Below are 23199 nucleotides of genomic sequence, written 5' to 3' on the forward strand. Positions count from 1 at the left end.
AAGTGTTGCCCTAGCTCAGCTCCAGCGCATATGCGCGCACCGGCCAGTTGAATTTTGGGCCTTCCGGGCCCACTGGAGGTCGGGAAATGAGCCGTTTCCGGCCTCCGGAAGGCCTCCAGGGGAGGTGAGGGAAGCCGTTTTCGCCCTCCCCAGGCTCCAAGAAAGCCTCTGGAGCCTGGGGAGGGCAAAAAAAGGGCCTACCAGGCCCACCGGTAACCTTTTTGCCATCGTGTGCCAAAAGAGGGGGAGTGGGGGAGGTTGCGCGTGCATGCATGGGGGAGGGGGGGTGGCAGGGCGGAGCATGGGAGGGTCATTGAATTATGGGTGTGGGCACGCACACGACCCCCCTGTGCTCCCCCTGCTTTTGGCACACGACAGCAAAAAGGTTAGCCATCACTGCCCTATACTATTTCAAGACAAATGGTTGTCCAATCTCTTCTTTAACATTTCCAGTGTTGGAGCACCCACAAGTTCTGGAGGCAATTTGTTCCATTGATTTATTGTTCTGTCAGGAATAGTGAACAGATGGTGGGTTGATTTAACTGATAGATAAATAGATTTCCACATCAGGGACCTCTAGTATTTTTATTAACTATAGATGGGAAAGTTTATAATTACTTGTAGACCTGTTGAGTAAAGCAAAGAGAATGTACCAGATACTTTCGATATATTTTTCAGCATCAGCCAGGATGGACATTATATGTTTAATGTCATTGTTAATGATTTATTCGCTATTTAGTGTGTTCTTTTGTAACATGCTTTTTTATTGTTAGTTGTAGTTAATTATTTATTATTATTATTATTATTATTATTATTATTATTATTATTATTATTATTATTATTTTATTTCTATACCGCCCTTCTCCCAAAGGACTCAGGGCGGTGTACAGCCTATTAAAAGCACAAGACAAACATCAATTAAAATTATTTAAAATTATTAAATAATTCTGCTCAATTTAAAACCCCAGAAATTTAAAACACCCAATTTAAAATTATTATGTTGATAGCCTGGCCTGGCAGAACAACAGGGTCTTGAGTACACAGCGAAATACCCGGAGGTCGGAGATCTTACGCAAATTGTAGTTTTATTGTTGAAGATGCACACACAGGCACACACACAAAACTGGAATATTTACCTCCAACAGGCTGTGGGATATACTGGAGAGCTATCTTTATCTCCCCTCTGTTTTCAAGCTCTAATCCTTTTAAGGGAGTCTTCACCATTTGGAAAAAGGAATGACAAAAATAAAGCAAAACCAGTCAATGCTTATGAACAGCCTAACACACAATGCTATCTATCTGTACTTTTGTAACTCGACGTATCTTTTTGTCAAACAGAATCTGCAAAGGATGTGCAAACAATCTCTGGAAATTTGAAAGGGCCACTAAAGCCCTCACAATCAATTTACATAATGTCACCAGCTGTTTTGTTTTCCCCAAAACAAAAATTCTCCACCATAAAAGCCAATATACTCTATTTGTTTAAGTTCTCACGGCCATAAGCTTTTACAAAGGCCAACGGTCACAGAGGTTTTGTACTTCAGGACATAAAATGTGATTTAGGTGACCTTTTTTTTATATTCCTTGTAATATCTGGGAAGATTCCAAAGGTGCTTTTTTTTTTTTGAAGAGGCAACTGGACTTTCTGGTTTTTCTTTGAAGATGTATCGCTTCTCATCCGAGAAGCTTCTTCAGCTCTGACTGGATGGCGGGGAATGGAAGGATTTATACTCCTTGCAAGCAGCTGGTCATTTGCATCCTTTTACAGTCATTTTTTTTTTAATTTTTAATTTTTTTTAATTTGATTTATATGCCGCCCTTCTCCAGAGACTCAGGGCGGCTTACAGTGCGTTAAGCAATAGCCTTCATACTTTTGTATATTTATACAAAGTCAGCTTATTGCCCCCACAATCCGGGTCCTCATTCAACCTACCTTAGAAAGGATGGAAGTCTGAGTCAACCTTAAGCCTGGTAAGATTCGAATCTGCAGAAATTGCAGGCAGCTGTGTTAATAACAGGGTGCATTAAACCACTGTACTACCAAGGCTCCTTCTCCATTGAAGAACTTGGAGTTTTATCTGTGTCCTCAGAGCCACCTGAGTGGTGCAGATGGGTGTGGAGCGTTGTTGGAACTGCTGAAAGGACTGTGCTGTAGACTGGAGATAGATGATGTTGTATCCCTCCCCCTCTGTTGACCAGCTGTCTGCAAGGAGTATAAATCCTTCCATTTCCCCCACCCCCCCATCCAGTCAGAGCTGAAGAAGCTTCTTGGATGAGAAGTGAAATGTCTTCAAAGAAAAACAAGAAATTCTAGTTGCCTCTTGAAAAAGCATCTTTGGGACAACCAAGACCTGGATGACCGAGAATCTTCATAGACATTTGGGAAGTTTGTGCTATGCCTGGAGGTGTATGGGCAAAGAACATTTAGCTCACATGTAGGAAATCAAAACTTACCCTTGGTTTCAATGGGTACCAGATCATTTGTTTGCTCTGACTTTCATTCCAGTCCCAATTTGCCAAGTCTAGCTCCACTTCACCCAAGAAGCTATTGCGGCCAAAAGTATCGTGATGCCAAACTGAGATATTCAACCTTTGACTTTCCAAAACGGCTTTGTCTACTTTATACTGCAGAGAAACAAACAGACATGAAACACAGTTAGGATGACGTCTCCTTTCCACTGAGCCTGTGATCTGTAGACACGTCCCAGCAATTTTTCGTGGTGACATTAGCATCCTACCATTAACAATCGCAGGTCAGATGCTTTGGGGTAGCTCATGATGTTTTGATGGCACGCTTTCCGCCGTGCCATCAAAACATTTCCAGCAGGCCGGCCTGGCCTAACCTCTCTTTTAAACTTTTTAAAATGTCTAAATTTTAAATTTTGTCTTATGAATTTGGGGGTTTTAAATTTCGTTCTTTGAGCCAATTATTTAATTGTATTTTAACGCTTTTTAACATTTGTATTATATGTATTTTATTTGGCTGTTCACCGCCCTGAGTCCTTCGGGAGTAGGGCGGTATACAAATTTAATAAATAAATAAATAAATAAATAAATAAATAAATAAATAAATAAATAAACAAACAAACAAACAAACAAACAAACAAACAAATAAATAAATAAATAAATAAATAAATAAATAAATAAATAAATATGAGCAAAATAGGGCAGGGTTAGAAATCATAGTTTTGGTCACCACAATACAAAAAAGATGTTGACAGTCCAGAAAGAGTACAGAGAAGAACTACAAAGATAATTATTGGACTGGAGGCTAAAGCATATGATGAACCATTGCAGGAACTGGGTATGTCTAGTCCCATGATGGCGAACCTATGGCACGCGTGCTTGAAGTGGCATGTGGAGCCATGTTGCCTGGCATGCCAGCCGTCACCCCAGCCCAGCTCCACTGCGCATGCATGCGCACCTCCCGCTGGCCAGCTGGTCTTCAGGTCTCTGCCGTGCGGGGCACATGTGGTGGACGAGCACATGTGCAGGGGAGGCAGGGCACATGCACAGGGGGTGCTCACATTGCATTTTGGGGGTTCGTGTGGACCCCCTGTGCCCTGTTTTGGGCCTGGAAGGCCTCCTGCACCAACCTAGAAGCCAAAACGGGGTGCAGGGTCCCCCAGGGCGCATGCGTGGGGGGCCCCAGAGCACATGCGTGGGGGAGGTGCGTGCACAGGGGGGCACATGAATGGGGATCTGCGCATGCATGGGGGCATGCATGGGGATGTGTGCGCATGCGTGGAGCGGGGCGCTTGCACGGGGGTGCTCATATTGCATTTTGAAGGTCTGGCCACCCAGCGTGTATTCACGCACAGACTTTTGCCACTTGGCACCAAAAAGATTAACCATGACTGGTCTAATATAATGAAAAGAAGGATCTGGGGTGACATGATAGCAATCTTCCAATTTTTGGAAGATTAGACAGAAGAGTGGCCAACCTATTCTCCAAAGCGCTCGACGGCAGGACAAAAAGTAATGGATGGAAACTAATCAAGGAGAGAAGCAACCTGGAAATAAGGAGAAATTTCATGACAGTGAGAACAATTAATCGGTGGAACAGCGTGCCTCCAGAAGTTGTGAGTGCTCCCTCATTGGAGGCTTTTAAGAAGAGATTGGATAGCCATTCATAGAGCATAGGGTTGGACTAGACGACCTCCAAGGTCCCTTCCAACTCTGTAATTTTGCTTCTGTTGTTCCTAACTTTATTATTTTGGAATATTTGACTTTTCTTTTAGTTATTGTATCTGGATATTCCTGGCAGACTTACTCATCGTCTTCAAATCAGCTTCTTTCAATGATTCCAATAATTCTAACCCATGAATAATATCATAGTCCTTTATCATTTCAAGATCTGAATGTGCTCTCCATGAATAAAATTGCCCCAGATCTGAAGATACTGCTAAATCTTGCAAGAGTTTTTATTTTAAATATTCCCATGTGACCCAAATTTCATGATATTGCACACGATATTTCTTCAATTTTTCTGATGAAAGCTGCTGAAACGTCACAAGGTTTCAGCTGTTTCTACCACCGGATTCATCGTATTTTTACTTTTATTGTTGATCCAGGATTTTGTCAGCTTTGATTTATTGTATTTGCTACTCTGTTGCTGCGTTATGATTTTAATTAGGCACCTCCATTAGTCCTTGGGAAATGCGGCAGAGTAAAAACTAAGGAAATAAAAATAAAGCCTTTCAATTAAAACACAAGACAGTTTGCAGATACGGTATTTATGGTTGTTTGGGCATTTATGTTATTGACTGGTTAGGGGCCATTTCCATTAGCATTGCTTCTGATAAACTCCATGGATTTTCTACATGACAAGCCTGCTACTGACTCTTACAATAGGTAGTCCTCAACTTACAACTATAACTGAGCCCGAAACTTCCACTGCTAAGCGAGACAGTTGTGTGAATTTTGCCTCCATTTTACAACCTTTCCTGCCACAATCGCTGCAGCGGTTAAGTTAACAGCACGGTTGTAAAATGAATCTGGCTTCCCTCTTGACTTTGCTTGTCAGACGGCCACAAATGGTCATCATATGATCCTTGGAGTTTTCTCAACTTGGTTTTCTTTCAGACGTTTCATTACCAAAATAGGTAACATCATCAGTGCTAGTAGGGAGTGAGGTTTGCTCTCAAGTGTCAGCACTTCAAGCTGCATTTACTCTAGTGCTGACATAAGAAGGAGAAGTAGAGGCATCTGGAAAGGGACGTTTGGCTTTTCACCTACTTATTTTCCCTGGGGATAATATCCCCTAGGAGATGGGATGGGAGGGGGGAAATTCCTTTGAGCTGGAGCAGTAGATTAGGGGTAGAATGACTTGGAAGATGGCCAATAAGTGCAGGGGAGTGGGGAACGGAAAGGGAGGGTTTTGGGTCTGGAAGTCAGTGTTGGCTTCGATGGAATCTGATTTAGAATGTCGCGCTTAATAAATAGGAGTTTTCCTTCAAAGACTTTGTTTGAAATGCAATTTATTTGAGATGACCTCGAAACCTGACACTCAGTTTATATTCTAGTGCAGTGATGGTTAACCTTTTTGCTGCCGAGTGCCCAAAGCATGCAAGCACATGTGCGAATGCACGCACAAATGCACGTACACGTGCCCGGACCCCCAAAATGCAATGTGAGTGCCCCCCGTGCATGCGTCCACCCCACACATGCATGTGCATCCCCTGCGCATGCACTCCACCCCCCTGGGCATGCAGCCCCGGCCCCGTGCATGCACTCCGCCCCCCGTGCCCTGTTTTGGCTTGTGCCGGTGGCCTTCCAGGCTGAAAATGGGGTATGGGAGGGTGTGCGTGAACCTCCAAAATGTAATGCGAGCGCCCCTGTGCATGCACACATGCATCCCCTACATGCGCCCTGCCCAGTGGTGAAATCCAATTTTTTTTTACTACTGGTTCTGTGGGCATGGCTTGGTGGGTGTGGTGTGGCTTGGTGGACATGGCAGGGGAAGGATACTGCAAAATCTCCATTCCCACCCCACTCTGGGGCCAGCCAGAGGTGGCATTTACTGTTCAAAATTTCCACTACCGGTTCTCCAGAACCTGTCAGAACATGCTGGATTTCACCCCTGGCCCCGCCCCTGCGCATGCGCTGCAGAGACCTGAAGACCAGCTGGCCCGCGGGAGGCGCACACGCATGTGCGGTGGAGCCGGGCTGGGGCGACAGCTGGCGTTCCAGGCGACATGGCTCCACGTGCCACTTTGGGCAAGCATGCCATAAGGTCGCCATCACGGTTCTAGTGGCTTGCCCTGTCAGTGTGGGTGGGGATGGTCTTACAGGTTCTTTGGTTGGGCTGTTTATTGTTGGCTTGCTTTGGTAGTTCTTTGATTGGGGTATTGTTTATTTTTCGATTGTTGGTCTGATTTAAATCTTGGAGTTAATCTATGCTCATCTGGGTATGAACCCCTTATCAGAAAGAAAGGGAAAGATGAAAGTTACCCGTAATATCTCATTGTAGACGGGATTCAGTGTCTTCTTCTTCACAGATGTCTTTCTTTTGCCCAATTTATGTTTTTCTGGTAGCAGGTAACTCTTCACATACCTAAAAGGGTTTCATGGCCAAATATGAGAAAACAAGAGTCAGAATACAATGTCCAGTGAAGCCCAGTACCAACCTAAAAACCTTCGGTTAGATTATGTTTAACTTTCTCTTTAAATGAAAAAAAAAAACATATCTATGATTTTGTTACAAGCTTCTTCCAAAAAATTGAAATACGGAATATGTTACTAATATTTTTTTTTTCCTCTACAAATTTCTTTCAGCCCTATTTGGGTTTGCACATTGACTGAATTTTAGGAGCTGATGGCAGAAAAAAAAACCCCAATGGTCCATTGAGTCTGCCCTTTGAGTTTTTTGTTTCTATTTTCTTTTTAATTTATTAATTAATTTTAATTATTATTAATTAATTTTATTTGCAGGAGAGTCTGAATTCTAGTCCCACTTTAGGCATGAAAGCATGCTGGGTGTTGTAGCCCGCCAGCAGCCAGCGGACCTGGCGGCAGACTCGGACAGTGAGGAGGTTGGGGAGGAACATGGGCCAGTCCTGGAGTCTGGGGAAGGCTCTGATGAGGGCTCTGCGTCGGAGGTAGAGAGGGAGCTAGGGTCGCATGACAGTTATCGTCTGCCTTTGGAGTCAGACATCAGTGAGGCAGACGAAAAGCTGGAGCCTGTTCCCAGTGTGCGCATGCGCAGAGTTGCCAGATGAAGGGAACAGCTAAAGAACAAGGGTCGACTTGGGAGTAAGGCCACAGGTGGACGATGAATGGCCCCTCCCAGAGGGAATAAAGAGGAGCGAAAGGGGAGAGGGGTTTGCAGGAGACAATTAGCTTAATTGATTCGTGACTCTCCGAGACTCCTTGCCAAGTTTTGAAGATATCGGCCTGGCAGATCTCCAAGCCAGATAAGGTCTGTGACTGTAAATTCTCCCTTGAAAGACTTTGCTGAATGTGAATGAGAGAAATTCACAGTATCTTAAGAAAAAGGGATTTTTGTCGGGATAAGGAGTCTGCTTCGTGGTTTGGGAATGCCTAGGTCAGAATACTGGGTGACTTTGGGCCAATCACCAGAGACTGTGAATTCTAGTCCCGCCTTAGGCATGAAAGCCAACTGGATTACTTTGGGCCAAGCACCAGGAGACTGAGAGTTCTAGTCCTGCCTTAGGCATGAAAGGTGGCTAGGTAACTTTGGGCCAATCACCAGGAGATGGTACGTTCTAGTCCCGCCTTAGGCATGAAAGCCAACTGGATTACTTTGGGCCAATCACCAGGAGACTGAGAGTTCTAGTCCCGCCTTAGGCATGAAAGGTGACTGGGTGACTTTGGGCCAATCACCAGGAAACTGTGAGTTCTAGTCCTGCCTTAGCCATGAAAGCCAGCTGGGTGACTCGAGGGCAGTTAACTTTCTCTTAGCCTAACCCACCTCACAGGGCTGTTGTGGAGAAAACAGGAGGAGGAAGGTGCACTAGATATGTTCGCCAACTTGAGTTATTCATAAAAGTAATCAAGATGAGATACGAACAAACAAACAAACAAATAATGAAAGTAATAACAGCACAGTTCTTTTTCTTTTTTCTAAAGAAATGACTGTTTCAGGCTCTCTCCTCCAACTGCACTTACGGATCTGAACGTTGTCTTTTCACATCGGCAACTGCCAAATCCTTGCCCTGGGCAATAAAAATATGGAACTCCTTCAACTGTTCCACATAGTCAATGGCAAACTGGAGATTCCCTTTCACGTCCACGTTGCCAAAATCTCCACTGTACACGCTCATCACACTGGTGCTCACCTGCAGATGTCCGAAAGGAAGAGAATAAATGCTTTTTAAAAGGGTAAGTTCCTAGATCAGTTCTCAGCACAGGAAAGACACTGAAGCGCAGAAGAAAAATCTGCCTCTGGACGCGATAGAAAAATTAAGGAAGAACAGCTGAGAAACCCTTTACAGATATTATTCAAAGGGAGATATAATCCACACATCCAAATAATGCATGCTCTTTTTTTTAGTAAGCAGAAATCATTAAGAGGACTCATGCAAAGAATAACTTTATACAGCGGATCCAGCAGAAAATATTTCACCTGCACCTCTCTTCAAATTCTACTACACTGGTACCTTGATACTCAACTGCTTTGGAACTCATCAAGGTTGGTACTCAATGCATTTTGATGCAAAAATTTTGTCGTCGTTTGTTTGGTATTCAATGCACAAGCTAGAATTTGTCAGTGTTGGGTGCCTTGTGACCAGGGGTGGGATTCAAAAATTTTAGCAACCGGTTCTCTGCCCAGTTGCTGGGTGGGTGTGGCCATGGTGGGCGTGGCCTACTCGGCCTTCTGCACCATGGCAGGGGGATACTTTTGCCCTCCCCAAGCTCCAGAGGCTTTTCTCGAGCCTCCAGGAAGGCGAAAATGGCCTCCTCCAGGCTCTGGAGGCCCTCCGGAGGCTGGAAACGAGCCCGTTTCCAGACTTCCAGAACTTCTGGGAGGCCCATTTTTCACCCTCCCAGAGCCTCCACGCAGGCGGTATGCTTACCTGGCATCCAAAACGGGCCGTGTGGAAACTCCTGGGAGGGGTGGAGTAGGCGGGGCCAGCCAGTCTTTGCAACTACCGGTTCGGTGAACCAGATGTAAAATTAGCATCCGGTTTGCGCGAACTGGTCTGAACCAGCTGAATCCCACCCCTGCTTGCTACTCACTGCATTATTCCTCATGGGAAAATTTTGTTTGGTACTCCTTTTTGGTATCCCAGAACCAATTAACAATGAGTATCGAAAAACCTCTTAACTGGTTTTGCTTTTGACTTTCCCTTCTGTGCTCATTATTTGGAGGTTTGTGCCCAGAACTATTATATAATTATCCACTGGTGACATTTAGCATTTTGTCTTAGCATTTATTTGACAATCTTCAACTCTCTTGTTTTCCAAACAATGCAGTGACCAAGGCAATATAAGACCCTTTTTTCTAGATATTTAAGGTCAGTTCAATCTCTCCTGAAAATTCAAGGTTGATTTAAAATTCTGCCTTCAAAATGCAAGTGCATTATTTTATTACTATGCCTCTGGGTGATCTTAATCAAGATTTACTAAAGAAAGGATTCTACATCAATACAGAATTCAAAAAATTCAACACGTCTTCATGGCTCAACACTACCAGAGACATTAATATTAATTCATAAATTCAGACATTTTGAACATGGATTTCCATTTTGGTTTTCTAGCCGGTCACGGCAAACCAGAATGAATTCCCCTGTGGCTTTGGCCGTCATCTTCAATAAACCATACAAGAACTGAAATTAGTTATGGTTTGTTTCACAGATCCTAAGAACAAGCACTCTGAAGGTCCTAATGAAAGGACTTTCCAAAAATAAAATTGAAAAAATAACTCAGATGAGAAAAGAATTTAAAAAGGAAAAAAGAAAAAATTGACACTGTCTAACCAAGCTCAGGTTCTGGACATAAAATCTTGGACATCATGCTACAATTTTCTTCGCAACATTACAGAAGTATCTTCTGCTGCTTCCGCGATAATGTTTGAACTTCCACCCTGGGATTCTGTGTTGTCCACCACCATCCTTAATTTTCCAACCCAAACAAAGTTGGCCAAAGTTTCAAACCCAAAGATGTAACAAAGTAGTCCTCGACTTACAACCAGACAATTGAGCCCCAAATTTTTGTTGCTAAACAAGACAATTATTAAATGAATTTTGCCCCATTTTAAGATCATGCTTGCCATAGTCGTTAAGCGAATCGCTGCAGTTGGTAAATTAGTAGCACAGTTGTTAAGTAAATCTAGCTTTCTCATTCACTTTGCTTGTCAGAAGGTCACTAAAGGTGACCACATGACACTAGGACACTGCAGCTGTCGTAAGTATGAGTTAGATGCCAAGGGTCTGAATTTTGATCATGGGGATGCTGAAACAATTGTGTGAAAAACAGTCGTCACTTTTTTCAGTGCCATTGTAGCAATAGCATTTAGCGATAGCACTTAGATTTATATACCGCTTCACAGTGCTTTTACAGCCCTAAGCGGTTTACAGAAAGTCAACATTATTGCCCCCAACAATCTGGGTCCTCATTTTACCGACCTCGGAAGGATGGAAGGCTGAGTCAACCTTTGAGCCTGGTGAGATTCGATCTGCCAAACTGCTGGCAGCTGGTGATCAGCAGAAGTAGCCTGCAGTACTGCACTCTAACCAGGGTTGAAATCCTACCGGTTCGGGCGAACCGCTAGGGATTATTGGCATCAGTTCGCTGAACCGGTACTAATCACCCCTCGTTGGCCCCACCCACGCCCGGCCAGTGGCCACTCACCTCTTCTGGTGGTTCGATATTCCACAGAATTCAATGCTAAATGCAGCAGAGAGAATGCTAACTTTTCTCCCTCCATTCAGAACGGAGCTGCTGCAGCCTGTCCCTTTTAAGGTAGTCCCAGGAGGGAGGGGGACAGGGGGGGAGCAGCTGGAATGGAGCCGTTTTTGTGAAAGGCAGGAAATTGGGGAAGGGGATTTTCCTGCCTGTCATTCATTCCTCAATCTCAGCACAGATGAAGGAAGGATGGTAGGCAGGAATATTCCCCTCCCCATTTTCCTGCCATTCACGACAAGGAATGGCTGGGAGGGGAGGGGCCAGTGAGGAGCCCCTCGATGTGAGTGATGTCGAGTTGGCCATGCGCACCCAGCCACATGACCTCCCCCCCCAACAAGCCACACCCACAGAACCGGTAGGGGAATTTTTTTAATTTCACCACTGATTCTAACCACTGTGCTACCGCAGCGTCAAATGGTCACTAAGCAAACTTTTGTCAAGGACTACCTGTAATAATTAATCAAGATCCTTTATAAGGGCACCAAAAGCATGAACTCCCAAAGAAGTCAGAGAAGACTATTAGTGAAAGCAGCATGATTAACTAGTGTTTCGGTTTACATACAGAAGACAAGGATGCCAAGCCAGAAGAGCCAGAACTAAGATTGGTTAGGGAACTCGGGGTCTTTGTGAGTCTCCCATGTAGGTAACTGCTCTCAGATGCTGTATCTGTCTCTCTGTCATCGCTCTACAAGACATTACACAAAGGGAGAGAAAGAAAAGTCTGCACAGATGTTCGAAAAAGTGGTAAGGACAACAAACAGCTCTGCCAAGATTCCCGAGTCTGGGATCCAGCCAGCCATATCTCAGGTTAATGTGGCATGCATAATTTGCATGCAATCGTTTAAGCAGCACTTAATGAAAACAACAGTAATTAGGTGGTGCACTCAGAAGGCTCAGCATTCTCCCTTCAAACAAACTCGGATCAATTTTAAAGGAAAGGAGGTCAGCTGCCCTGTTTCTCTGGCTAGTGGTGTAGTGTAGATAAGACATGTGATGTGGTGTATTATTATTATTATTATTATTATTATTATTATTATTATTAATTAATTAAACATGAAACTCAGTCAACTGGACATTTAAAAATGTGTCACAAATACCATTGACTGGTGCTAATGGTTGATACTGGTTGCTGCCAGCGTCCTAGGTATCAACCAAGTACCTTCTTAAGATGTATGATGTTCCGAGTAGCGCAGTTTTTTGCAGTTCTGCTGTTGTTATTGCAGAAAGCTGAAATTTGTTGATGTATCATATAAAATTCTTGGTCATGGCACCAAGTACCCCGATGACAATGGGTATCACTGTTACATGTTTCATCCATAATTGCGTAGTTTTGATGGCCAGGTTTACATTGTTGTTGTTGTTATTATTATTATTATTATTATTATTATTATTATTATTATTATTATTATTATTATTTATTGGTTAATCTTTAGTGAGATTCACAGCCTTTGAGGCTGGTTAATAGCTCAGCAGCTCGAGTCCTAACCAAGGACCTAGGAACTGTTAAGGTATCGTCGGAGGATGTAAGCTGTTCGGAGTAAGGTGGTTTTTTGTAGAGTCAAAATGTTCAAGTCCGGCAAATTTAGAATTTCTAAATAGCGGGGTAGCTCTTTGGGTATTGCTCCAAGGGCTCCAATTACAATCGGGACAACACACGATTCCTTTTTCCACAGTTGCTCAACTTCAATTTGCAAGTCCCGGTACTTTGTGATTTTTTCTTATTATTTTAATATTATATATTATTTTTATATTATTATTATTATTATTATTATTATTATTATTATTATTATTATTATTATTATTATTATTATTATTATTATTATTCCTTGATTTCGTTCTGGGCCTAAAGAAAAAGGCCATCTGTCCCTAAGACAAAGGAGCCAGTGTTGCAATCTTCAAGTTTTGTCAAATCTGATCCTCTGAGGAAAGAAAATAATTTCTAATTCCAGAAATTGAAAAGTCTTGCTTCTGTGTTCCATGTAACAGGTAGTCCTCGAATTTCAACCACAACTGAGACCTGAATTTTGGTTGCTAGGAAGGCAGTTGGTAAGGGAGTCATGCCCAATTTCACGGCCTTCTTTTGCCCAGGTTTGTTCAGCACTTATGTCGTCATTAAGCAAATTGGGCTTCCTACTTTGACTTTGCTTGTCGGAAGTCAGCTGGGAAGTTTGCAAATGGTGATCACGTGACTCCAGGATGCTGCAACCATCATAAATACATGCTGGTTTCCAAGCCTGCAAGTTTTTGATCACATGATCATGGGAATGCTGTGACGGTCATAAGAGGGAGGAACGGTCGTGAGTCACTTTTATGAGTGCTGTTGTAACTTCAAACGATCATTAAGTGAATGCTTGTAAGTCGAGGACTACCTATATCTAGGAATTAATATATAGTTGGATTTCATCTACATATTGTGGCTTGCTTGGGGTCTGTCTTAGTGCATTCTATGAATCGTAGCCACCGGCGTTTGCAAACCACAGTTTATGGCAATGAAGTAGCAGCTTTTTAAGAGCTGCTATTTAATAAGAGCCGCTATTTAATAAAATAAAGAGTTTTATTCCCTCCTTGTGAGTGAATCTCTTCTAACTGGACTCTCTTTCAACGCTGCAAAACTTAAATGTTTTTTATGATTTACATATCAATGTAATCTTTTTATTAGTTATTCATTTGTAAGCCCCTCAAAGGCAGTTGTGTCTGAAACCCCATATAAACCTAATAACCCAAAAAATCAGGGGTGTCAAACTTGCGGCCCACAGCCTGGATGTGTCACGCGATGGCCACGCCCACCCCCGGTTTAGCAAAGGGGGGGAAGTCATGATATGTCACGTGCCGACAACGTGACGCCGTGAGTTTGACACCCCTGAAATAAATAATTGAAGAAATAATTGGGTAAGTGATATAATAGGGTGACCAGCAACCAGAGGGGGCTGCTTTCCTGTGCAGTCAAATACACATTTTTACAATACAAATTACAATTTTAGTTTGTCTTGTCAAAAAAACTGCATTGCCATTCCTTTAAGAGAAAATGTGGGGTATGAAACAGATGATTATTTCAATTTTTGAAAGCAGTTGTTCGACCAGTCCAGATGCATAAAATGTTATTTATGAACCACTAAGGAAAAAGTGCTGCTTTCTTAATAGGATTCTCCAAAGTATCCTTCCATTATTTTCTTTTTTACAATATTCAGACTGATTGCAATAAAAAGGACATCTGCAAGCTTCATTTCTTTACCCTCCTGCTTTCTTAGTATAGTTGCCATACATTTGACTAAAACAGCACAACCTTAAAGCGAAATCAACATTATGGTTTTTCTTAAACAGAGATTAAAAACTTGCCTCATCTTGAAGAAATGCTGGGACCGATTTGCTCATCATCTTAATTTTTTCCGGACGCGAAAACTGACTGTCAGAGAAAGAAGGTGCTGTGGAAACTAAAAAGCAGCAATTCACATGGAGAAAAGCTAATTAGATTCTAGTCTTGCTAAAAAGATTGACTCATAAAAGTGTTCTTGGAAGAAAAAAACAACAACCCCAAAACATGCTTGAAAAACATGTGCGTGCAAGTTACGTTTAATAAAACCAGCAAAGTTTGCTGCAAAGAAGCTCAAAGAACTAACGTAATTCATGATCTATAAAAGTCCTTTCTGGGATTTCAAATCTCCTCTAAAATAAGGAATTTTTGCCATTTCTCCATTCCTACAACTACAATAATATAGGTCCACAAGAATTCTCCCATGAGATATAAGCAAAGCTACATGAGATGGTGCTTAAGAGATAATTTATACCAGAGCTTACATTTTATATAAATCAAGGATTTGTGGCAAACCTGGTTTATAAATAAATTTACCAATGGGTTCATTCAATTTATCCATGTATTAAACAGTTACCAATATCCCTCTGTGTGAAAAAAAAAGTGCCTCTATCGAATTGAATATTATCACGAGATTATCTGACTTCTACTCTTCCTTGTCGACGTTCAACACCCTTCTTAAATCAGGATCTTTTGAATGTAATGGACTAAATTTAAAGATTTTACCAGAAAATTGAAGTTGCGGATGATCAGACAAGGAAGGTACAGAGGAAGTTTAAGACCAGACGTTTTCAGACGTTTATTATTATTTTTAACCACATTTTTAAGGACTATTTCCTGCTTCAAAACATCAGAAAAATGGGATGCTAACCTTCATCATGATACACTGAAGATTAAATTTAAATGTTAACTGCATCCCAGTACAGGTAATCCTTAATTTACAACCACAGTTGGGACCAGAATTTTTGTGGCTAAGCAAGGAGGTTAAGTGAGTCACGCCTGGTTTTATGAACTTTTTTGTCACAGTTATTAAGTGAATCGCTCTGTGAAGCAAATCCGTCTTTCCCCAATTACTTGTCAGAAACCCAGCTGAGAAAAGTTGCAAGTGGCAGTCACACGATCTTTGGATGCTGCAATCACCGTAAATAGATGACAGCTGCCAAGAGCCCAAATTTTGATCATGTGAGCTTGGAGATGCTATGAGGATCGTAAAGGTGAGCACCAGTTGTAGGCAACTTTTTTCAGTGCCGTTGTAACTTTGAACGGTCACTAAATGAATGGTTGTAAGTCGAGGACTACCTGTATTTAGGTATCCCTTGGAAACTGATAGTGATGGATGTTCAGTGTAGGTAGTCCTCGACTTACGACCACAATTCAGCCCACAATTTCCACTGCTAAGCGAGACAGTTGTTAAAACTGAGTTTTGCCCCATTTTATGACCTTTCTTGACCCAGTTGTTAAGTGAATCATTGCATTTGTTCAGTTAGTAACACGGTTGTTAAGTGAATCTGTCTTCCCTACTGACTCTGCGTGTCAGAAAGTCACAAAAGGGGATCACATGACACTGCAACCGTCATAAATATGAGTCAGTTGCCAAGCATCTGAATTTTGATCAAGTAACCATGGGGATGCTGTAATGGTCTTAAATATGAAAAACGATCGTAAGTCACTTTTCCCATGCCGTTATAACTTCGAACAGTCACTCAATGAACTGCTATAAGTCAAGGACTACCTGTACATTACTTATTTAATTATTTTACATTTGGAGTAGCCAGACACTGCAATATAGAATTGCTCAATTCAATCCTTACTCATAATTTTACATATTCCTTCCCATTATAGAAACTAAAAAAGAAAGGAGAAGAAAGGGAAAATTTTTCTTTCTTTTTTTTTCTTAAACTGAACATTCATCATCCATTCCGGCAGATGAAGAGTGGGAAGAGGGAGGGAAAAAAATAAAGCTTAGCAATGTTGCAATTATTCAGTGGGCACCAAGTTTTCTACAAACAAAAACCGTGCCCTACAATAATGGCCAAAATTGTGGAAACCTTTTGGGAAAAGTATATTTTTCTAAAACAAGCTAATAACACCACTTTATTTTGGAGTAGTACCAGGGGTGAAATCCAGCAGGTTCTGACAGGTTCTGGAGAACCGGTAGCGGAAATTTTGAGTAGTTCAGAGAACTGGCAAATGCCACCTCTGGCTGGCCCCAGAGTGGGGAGGGAATGGGGATTTTGCAGTATCCTTCCCCCAGGAGTGGGGAGGGAATGGGGATTTTGCAGTATTCTTCCCCTGCCACGCCCACCAAGCCACGCTCACAGAACCAGTAGTAAAAAAAATTGGATTTCACCACTGTATAGTACCATAAAATTATATATCAATGGAAAGATAATTTAATCAAGAATGTAATGCAATAATGTTTATGAAGGATTTGCTATTAGATTAGCAGTTACAGTATCAAGAAGAAAAGTGAAACACGTAAAAAAAAAGATATACAAAAATTATCACATTAGAAAAAACAAGATATACAAAAATGATCACCATGTCAGTTAATACTTAGTTGGGTAACCTTTAGCATGAATTACAGCCTTACAATGTCTTCCCATGGAGTGAACCAAGTCTTTTAGTTCTGCAGCTGTTATCATGTGAAACCAAGATTGAAGAATTGCTTCTATTAAGCAATTTTTTTTTTGCTGGGTCGCTTCTGACTAACAAGATTATTTAGTTGGCTCCATAGATTTTCCATTGGGTTAAGGTCTGGGTTATTCCCAGGCCATTCCAGCAGTAGAATAGGATTATCTTGAAACTCCAAAAAAAAAAGTGATGTTATTAGCCATCAAATCTCAAAAATACACTTTTCCCACAAGGATTCCACAATTTTGGCCACTACTGTATATCCACCAAGAACATAAAAATCTCAAAATTCTTCCCTGATCCTTCTCTGGAATCAAGGCTGTAACAATCTCTTCCCAAACCACGTTTGCAAATGAGCTATAAATCCTTCACGATCAGATTATTACTTTCTCCTGCTGCATTACTATCTCATTCTCATGCGTTCTACCATTTGTTTTCCTTCTGTTCTCTGGGTGTTAACTTCAGGTGGCAAATGGAACTATGCCTTGCTTTAAACACACAATGGCTCTCCGCGACGCAAAATTAGTCCTCGTTTTATAAGATGCAAACAATTAGCGGCACAAGAACAGCCTCGGAATGTATTAGTGGTTTAGTTAGTCAGTCGCAGAACATAAAACAATGAGAAGTCACAAAATGTTACACATTTCAGGAAGGGTCATTACTCACTTCCTGCTGGGTTGTCATTGGGCTCAGCTGGGTGATCTGATTAAAAAATGGCAACCACAAATAACATACTGTTATATTTAACAAGGAGGCTCTCGTTATAACAGTGCTGCAATTAACCGACAGGACCTATTTATGTAATGACGGATGATAATTTGGATGGGTTTTGAAAATGGACTGGAAAACGTTAGAGTGGGCAGAGGATAATTAATCCAGAATGTTTATGGTGATTCTCAGTCCTACAGGTCATGGTTGTCCCAAAGGTGCTTTTTCTAAAAGGCAACTGGACTGTTGTGGTCCGCCAGCAGCCTGCGGAGCTGGCAGCGGAGTCGGACAGCGATAGGCTGAGGAAGAACATGGGCCAGTCCTGGAGGCTGCGGAAGGCCGGATGAGGGCTCTGTATCGGAGGCAGAGATGGGACCAGGGCCATCGGGAGTGATGTGCGGACTTCGGAGCCTCCAGAGGCTGACAGTAGAGAGGCAGAGGAACAGGAGGAGCCTGTTCCTAGTGCACGTATGAGAAGAGCTGCCAGAAGGCAGGAGCAGCTAAAGCAGAGAGGACGACTCGGGAGTAGGGCCAAGAGATGATTGGCCCCTCCCATAAGGCTTAAAAGGCCAGCAACGGCTCTTGGCCTCTTTGCCAGAAAACAACATTGAGAGAATTGCTTCTTGTTTCACTGTATTCATTTCTTGTCTGCATCTTCTGCTTCTGAACTTTTGCCAAGAAAAGCCTTTGGCAGTTTGCCTAATTATCCCAAGGTCGGTGATAAACTGAGGAATGGTGTTTTGAAGAATTTGCTTTCATTTAGTTTGGACTACGCTGAGAATGAGTTAATTCTCAGCTGTTCTAATAAAGTCTGTTTGTTTTCGAACTGTTTGTATTTAATACCGTGTTTCCCTGAAAATAAGACCCTGTCTTATATTTTTTTTGAACCCCAAAATAAGCGCTTGGCCTTATTTTCGACGAGGTCTTATTATTTTGGGGCACGTCAAGCAAGATGGGGCTCCTCTTGCCGTCTTACCTGATTTCCAGGTCTGTCTCCCTAAGTGCACACATTGGCGAACCGGTAGGGAAGGTAAGTAAATTTCACCCCTGGACCACAGATTTTGGACTCATGCTGGAGCCCATCTTCAGAGAACTTCTCTCTACCAAAATATGTGCTTTGGGCTATTTGGGGAGTCATATTTATGCGGTGCCTTCCTAATGGCTGATTGGTGTATATCATTTTTTTCCAAAGCAATCAATCACTGACTGGTCAATTAATCGTGGTCAAATATTCTAGGAAGTTAGGGATGTTCTGTCCATTTTAATTTCAATTACGGTGGCATATCATAGTTTATGTTAAGGTTTGGCACGCATTTTATACATACTCTGAGTTCTCCCAAGGCTGTGGGTTCAAACTTGAGCAACGTAAGCTGGACTGCAATCTATATTTCTGAGAGGGCCATCTTCATACACGGCAGTAAGCCAAAACCCACAGACTAACCCGAACTCTAAATCATGAAATATTTAACAGCTATAAAGCCTAGCTATTAGCTGCCACAGAAAACACAGAATACTTATTGCACACATTTGACTAAAGTAGAACATTAGATTCATGCAACTACGTATAAAATAATTACCATCTTCAGCACTAAGTACTAAGTCTTCCTTGGCAAGGTTTATTTTTTCTTTATCTGTGCAAGAGGAAAAATGGTGAGACAATTAGATAACTCGGCTGTTCAGGATATCCTTGTAGGTTGAAGCCTCTAGAAATGGGAGAGAAGCAAAATGAAATTTGGAGTACTGAAAAAGCCTCCTTTATAAAACCACATGGACTGTGCCACAGGAAGAAGAGAAGGTTATCAAAATTTTTAGTACAATTTATATAGAGGTAGCCAGTGGTGGGATTCAAATAATTTAACAACCGGTTCTCTGCCCTAATGATTTCTTCCAACAACCAGTTCACCAAACTGCTCAGAAAATTAACAACCGGTTCTCCCGAACTGGCTGAATCCCACCACTGGAGGTAGCTCTCGACTTGGGCCCACAATTTTTGTTGCTAAGCAAGACAGTTGTTAAGTGAATTTTTTTTACCCCATTTTACGATCTTTCTCGCCACAATTGTTAAGTGAATCACCGCAGTTGTTAAGACAGTAACATGGTTGGTAAGAGAATCTGGCTTCCCCATTCATTTTGCTTGTCAGAAGGTGATTCCATGATCCTGGGGCAGGGCTGGTATTCACTTATCTTCGCTACCGGTTTGCAAATGTAAGCACACGCGCCACCTCCGTGCATGTGTGGGACCTTCAAAAATGGGACGTGATGATGTCTGGGCGGGTGGGCGGAGCCTCCCGTCCCCACCGCTACAGGTTTGCTCGAACCGGATAGAACCGGCTGAATACCACCACTGATCCCAGGACTCTGCAACCGGCATAAATACATGCCAGTTGCCAAGCCTCTGAATTTTTTAATCACGTGACCTTGGGGACGCTGCAACACTTGTGAATGTGAACAATGGTCCCAAGTTACTTTTTTTCAGTGCCACTGTAACACTGAACAATCACTAGACGAATCGTTGTAAAGTCAAAGGCTACCAGAATAGTACATTTCTAGAATAATTTTAAGTATAGAACATTTATATGAAATGTGTACAGCAATGACTTAATGATAATCAAGTCATCCCCTGATAAGACCTTACTACTAGCATTATCCGCCAGGTGGGATAATGGAAATAAAATTCAGGTGCAGATAGTCCTCATTTAGCAATTGTCTAATGTAATAACTAAATTCATAGTTATAATCATCATCATCTTTTTTTAACGACCCCATAATCACTTGTGGGGTGGAGTCTGGGCAACTGAATGGAGCTAGCAGAGTGTTTACTGGCCGGATGCCCTTCCTGTTGCCAATGTGAAGTTTTGTTTAGCAGATATATTCTCAATTGTGCCCGAAGAGAGAAATATCTGCCTCTACCTAGGATCGAACCCACAACCTCCTGATTGTGAGGCGAGAGCTCTACCTCTAGGCCACTGCACCATTCCAACTGTTCATAGTTACAATGATGATGAAAAATTAATTTTACCACTGAGCCATCCTTGCATTTGTGACCTTTGCAGGTCTGTAAAGCAAAGGAAAGTTGAATTACAACCATAAGCACAGTCACCCTTAGTAACCACTTCACTTAATGACGGAGTTGCAGGTCCCAACTGCAGTTGCTAACCGAGGACTACCTGTAATAAAAACTGGGATGAGCCATCATGTATTTCAATCCAGGAATAGCTACAATATTGATCAAGACAGGGTGTGAGCCATTTCACCTTGCATCTTCTGAAACAATCCCACTAAAAAAATAACTTTATATGGGAGAAATGGTACAAATGGATTAAAAAGAGAAAGATGAAACAGGCTCAGACCTAACAAAAATTGATGAAGTAAAAATATATAGAGCATAAGTACTTTATAGTGATAAGTTTGTAAATGGACACAGTTCCACATAAAAAGTGTTCTCTTTTCTTTCTTTCATTTTTTTTGTATCTTTGTATTCTTTTTTCTTTTGTATTTTTGTATGTATGTTTTTGGTTTTGTGCTTATCAAAAAATTAATAAAATATTTTTTTAAAAAATAACTTTATATAAGTTTTTTTCAATCCCTCCTGTACTTATCAAACTTGCAGATGCATTTGCTTCATGAAAACTTTTCAAGGTATTTACCAGGGGTGAAATGCTCCTGATCTGGTAGCGATTGTGGCCGGTGGTTTGGAGAACCGGTAGCGATGGCAGCACGAGGCTCCGCCCACTCGAGTGTCGTTACTTCCTGGTTTTAACCAGGAAGTAACCTGTGTTTTACCCTCTGCACATGCGCAGAAGATTTTGCGCATGCGCAGAGGGTCTGCGCGGCACGTGCACTTCCGAACCGGTAAGGAAGGTAAGTAGATTTCACCCCTGGTATTTACTCCTTCCACAAGGAACATAAAACGACAACGGTGGACAGACTGGGACAAAAGTATATTAAAAGAGAAACGTTAAGGGCATGGAAAAGGTCAGGTTTTGCTCACTTGAGGTGGCTGACGGTATATCCTCTACACTTTTAGAAGGAATTTGCCTATTTGAATTCCTTTTCAGAGCCTTCATAACGGGATTCAACTCTTCCTCCGAACCTGTTTCAAAACAAAAAATATGAGCACTGGACAACACATAGACAAATGACCCAACCACGTTACCCTAACTTTATCGGTGTTAATTCATCCAGGTTTTAAAAATAAAAACCAAAGAATACAAGAATGCCAGCCCTTAACGCCATTCCTCCTCATGGTGGTCTGGAAATTTCTTCATTATTCACTTCCTCCCTTTCCCCTTCACTAGATGAAATTTGCAAGGACTGTCGCTGAATGGGACAATTCCATGTTTCTTGCAATACAGGCGGTCCTGAACTTACAACCACAATTGAACCCAAAATTTCTGTTGCTAAGCAAACAGTTGGGAACTGAGTTTTGCCCCATATTACGACCTTTCTTGCCACAATCGTTAAGGGAATCACTGCAGTTGTTAAGTTAGTAACATGTATTGTTAAGCGAATCATAGAGTGGTGCGGTGGCCTAGAGGTGGAGCTCTCGCCTCACAATCAGGAGGCTGTGAGTTTGATCCTAGGTAGAGGCAGATGTTCCTCTCTCTGGGCACGTTGAGAATATAACTCTGCACTGGCGTCAGGAAGGGCATCCGGCCAGTAAATACTCAGCTCCATTCAGTTGCCCAGACTCTACCCTGCAAGGGATTATAGGAGTCGTTAAAAGAAGATGATTGTTAAATATATTATATATATATATATATATATATATATATATATATATATATATATATATATATATATATATATATATATATATATATATATATATATATATAATATATATATTATATTTATATTTATCAAATATAAATATAAATATATATTTATTTATATATAATATAAATATATAAATATAAATATAAATGGCTTCTCTATTAGCTTTGTTAGTCAGAAGGTCGCAAAAGGAATCACATGATCCCGAAACACTGCAACCGTCATAAATACGTGCCAGTTGCCAAGCATTAAAATTGTGAATATGTTACCACGGGGATGTTGCAAGGGTTGTAAGTATGAAAAACAGTCATAAGTCACTTTTTTTAGTCCCATTGCAACTTTGAACGGTCACTAAACAAGTGGTTGTAAGTCAAGGATTGTCTGTATGTAATTCCACCTTTATAATGAAAAGTAGAATCCCATGCCTTCTAGAGTCCCATTTCTTTATAATAGTTTTATCTGTTTGGTCATGTTATCTAATATTCCTATTTCACAAGTAGCTTCGTGTCAGGTTATCAAATGTCAAGTACATGACTTTCTTCTTGCGTGACGGGCTTAGTCAGATGTGGTTGACTTAGTCATTGTTGCTATGGGAAGGAAACTTTTGAGTTGCTAGGATTTTGAAAAAATGATTGATGTACACCAGGTTGTAATAAGTTGGGCTGGCTGGAAGAGGATCACAGCCACAGGCTGGGGCGAGAATCGATTTTTGAATCTTGAGAACTGATGCATGTTGGAAGAGCTAAAGAATAGAACCTTGCTAAGCAAAGCAAGGAGCCATCCTGGAGTTATAGCAGATCCTCAAGCAGACAGCAGGATCTACTACCAGAAAACTTTCAAACCATTCAGTCAGAATAGAGTTGGAAGGGACTTTGAAGGTCTTCTAGTCCAACCTCCTGCTC

At 41.6% G+C, this 23199-nt stretch overlaps 1 protein-coding gene and 1 long non-coding RNA gene across 28 annotated transcripts in view; one reads left to right on the forward strand and one right to left on the reverse strand.

Annotated features, from left to right (window-relative positions):
* The window catches only part of LOC132710294 (uncharacterized), a 38322-nt gene extending 17441 nt beyond the window's left edge, over positions 1-20881 (forward strand). Inside the window, exons 2-5 of the long non-coding RNA XR_015734606.1 lie at positions 8092-8343; positions 8516-8653; positions 14191-15393; positions 17714-20881. This is a non-coding gene — a long non-coding RNA (uncharacterized LOC132710294). The remainder of the gene's footprint in view (positions 1-8091; positions 8344-8515; positions 8654-14190; positions 15394-17713) is intronic.
* SYTL2 (synaptotagmin like 2) overlaps positions 1-23199 on the reverse strand; it is a 103938-nt gene that overhangs the window by 3744 nt on the left and 76995 nt on the right. For 9 of the 27 annotated variants that reach the window (XM_087895825.1, XM_087895820.1, XM_060686182.2 and 6 more), the window contains 9 exons: positions 21513-21614; positions 19099-19152; positions 17480-17515; positions 14206-14300; positions 11432-11554; positions 8131-8300; positions 6454-6556; positions 2455-2625; positions 1137-1215 (listed from right to left, as the gene is read on the reverse strand). In XM_087895825.1, coding sequence (XP_087751951.1) covers positions 1137-1215; positions 2455-2625; positions 6454-6556; positions 8131-8300; positions 11432-11554; positions 14206-14300; positions 17480-17515; positions 19099-19152; positions 21513-21614 — 933 coding nt within the window. The remainder of the gene's footprint in view (positions 1-1136; positions 1216-2454; positions 2626-6453; positions 6557-8130; positions 8301-11431; positions 11555-14205; positions 14301-17479; positions 17516-19098; positions 19153-21512; positions 21615-23199) is intronic. The other 18 variants (XM_087895829.1, XM_087895823.1, XM_087895815.1 and 15 more) reach the window with 4 other exon arrangements.

Source organism: Pantherophis guttatus, chromosome 5, assembly GCF_059756535.1.
Source record: "Pantherophis guttatus breed Tessera chromosome 5, ASM5975653v1, whole genome shotgun sequence".
Taxonomy (NCBI): Eukaryota; Metazoa; Chordata; class Lepidosauria; order Squamata; family Colubridae; genus Pantherophis; species Pantherophis guttatus.